Source organism: Penaeus monodon, chromosome 28 (assembly GCF_015228065.2).
Source record: "Penaeus monodon isolate SGIC_2016 chromosome 28, NSTDA_Pmon_1, whole genome shotgun sequence".
Classification (NCBI taxonomy): Eukaryota; Metazoa; Arthropoda; class Malacostraca; order Decapoda; family Penaeidae; genus Penaeus; species Penaeus monodon.
This window is the reverse complement of record NC_051413.1, coordinates 33,373,852-33,374,543: the sequence shown is the minus strand read 5'-3', so window position 1 is coordinate 33,374,543 and position 692 is coordinate 33,373,852. Positions and strand designations below refer to the sequence as shown.

At 32.9% G+C, this 692-nt stretch overlaps 1 protein-coding gene across 1 annotated transcript in view; it reads left to right on the top strand.

Moving 5' to 3' along the window:
* The window catches only part of LOC119591515 (ras-related protein Rab-34-like), a 15,878-nt gene that overhangs the window by 5,318 nt on the left and 9,868 nt on the right, over window positions 1-692 (top strand). Inside the window, exons 4-5 of the mRNA XM_037940265.1 lie at window positions 239-340; window positions 519-583. Coding sequence (XP_037796193.1) covers window positions 239-340; window positions 519-583 — 167 coding nt within the window. The remainder of the gene's footprint in view (window positions 1-238; window positions 341-518; window positions 584-692) is intronic.

The following is a 692-nucleotide window of genomic DNA, read 5'->3' as shown; positions in this document are numbered from 1 at the left end:
ATGAGATAGGAAAATGGGGAAGTGGAAATATAAAGTGATAGAGTGAGGGAATAGGGTAGAAAATAGGATGTGGGAGAATAGTAACATAGAGAGAAAGGGAGAGAAAGAGAAAGATATGATAAGAGATGGATCTAGAGAGTTAGAATAGAAATAGTGGAATGATCAGCAGTATTTTTTTGTGATGTTAAAAGGATGTCTTGATTTTATTAAAAATGTGATCAAACTTTATTCATTTCAGGTTTTGTCACCAGGTTTTTGATTCTAATTACAAAGCGACAATAGGAGTTGACTTTGAAGTGGAGAGATTCGATATTTTGGGAATTCCCTTTAATTTACAGATGTAAGTAAACTGATTTGTTTAACTAAAATAGATCTTTATCTTTACATAGCAGTTTTTAATTAAAAATTTAAAGTTTGAACAAGTGATGGTCAAATGCAAAATAAATATTGATATTTCATCCCATGTAATTCTTTGTGTCCCCCCCCCCACCTCTTTGATGGTTCCTTTCATCTGTCAGATGGGATACGGCAGGCCAGGAGAGGTTTAAATGCATAGCTGCATCCTATTACAGAGGTGCTCATGGTACGTATTAATTTTGTATGTCTCTTACATTTATTTTCCAGTCATTTTGCTTTTAAGATTTCATTTTATATATTGTTATTATTTGGGGGACAGGAACGAAGGTTTTTAA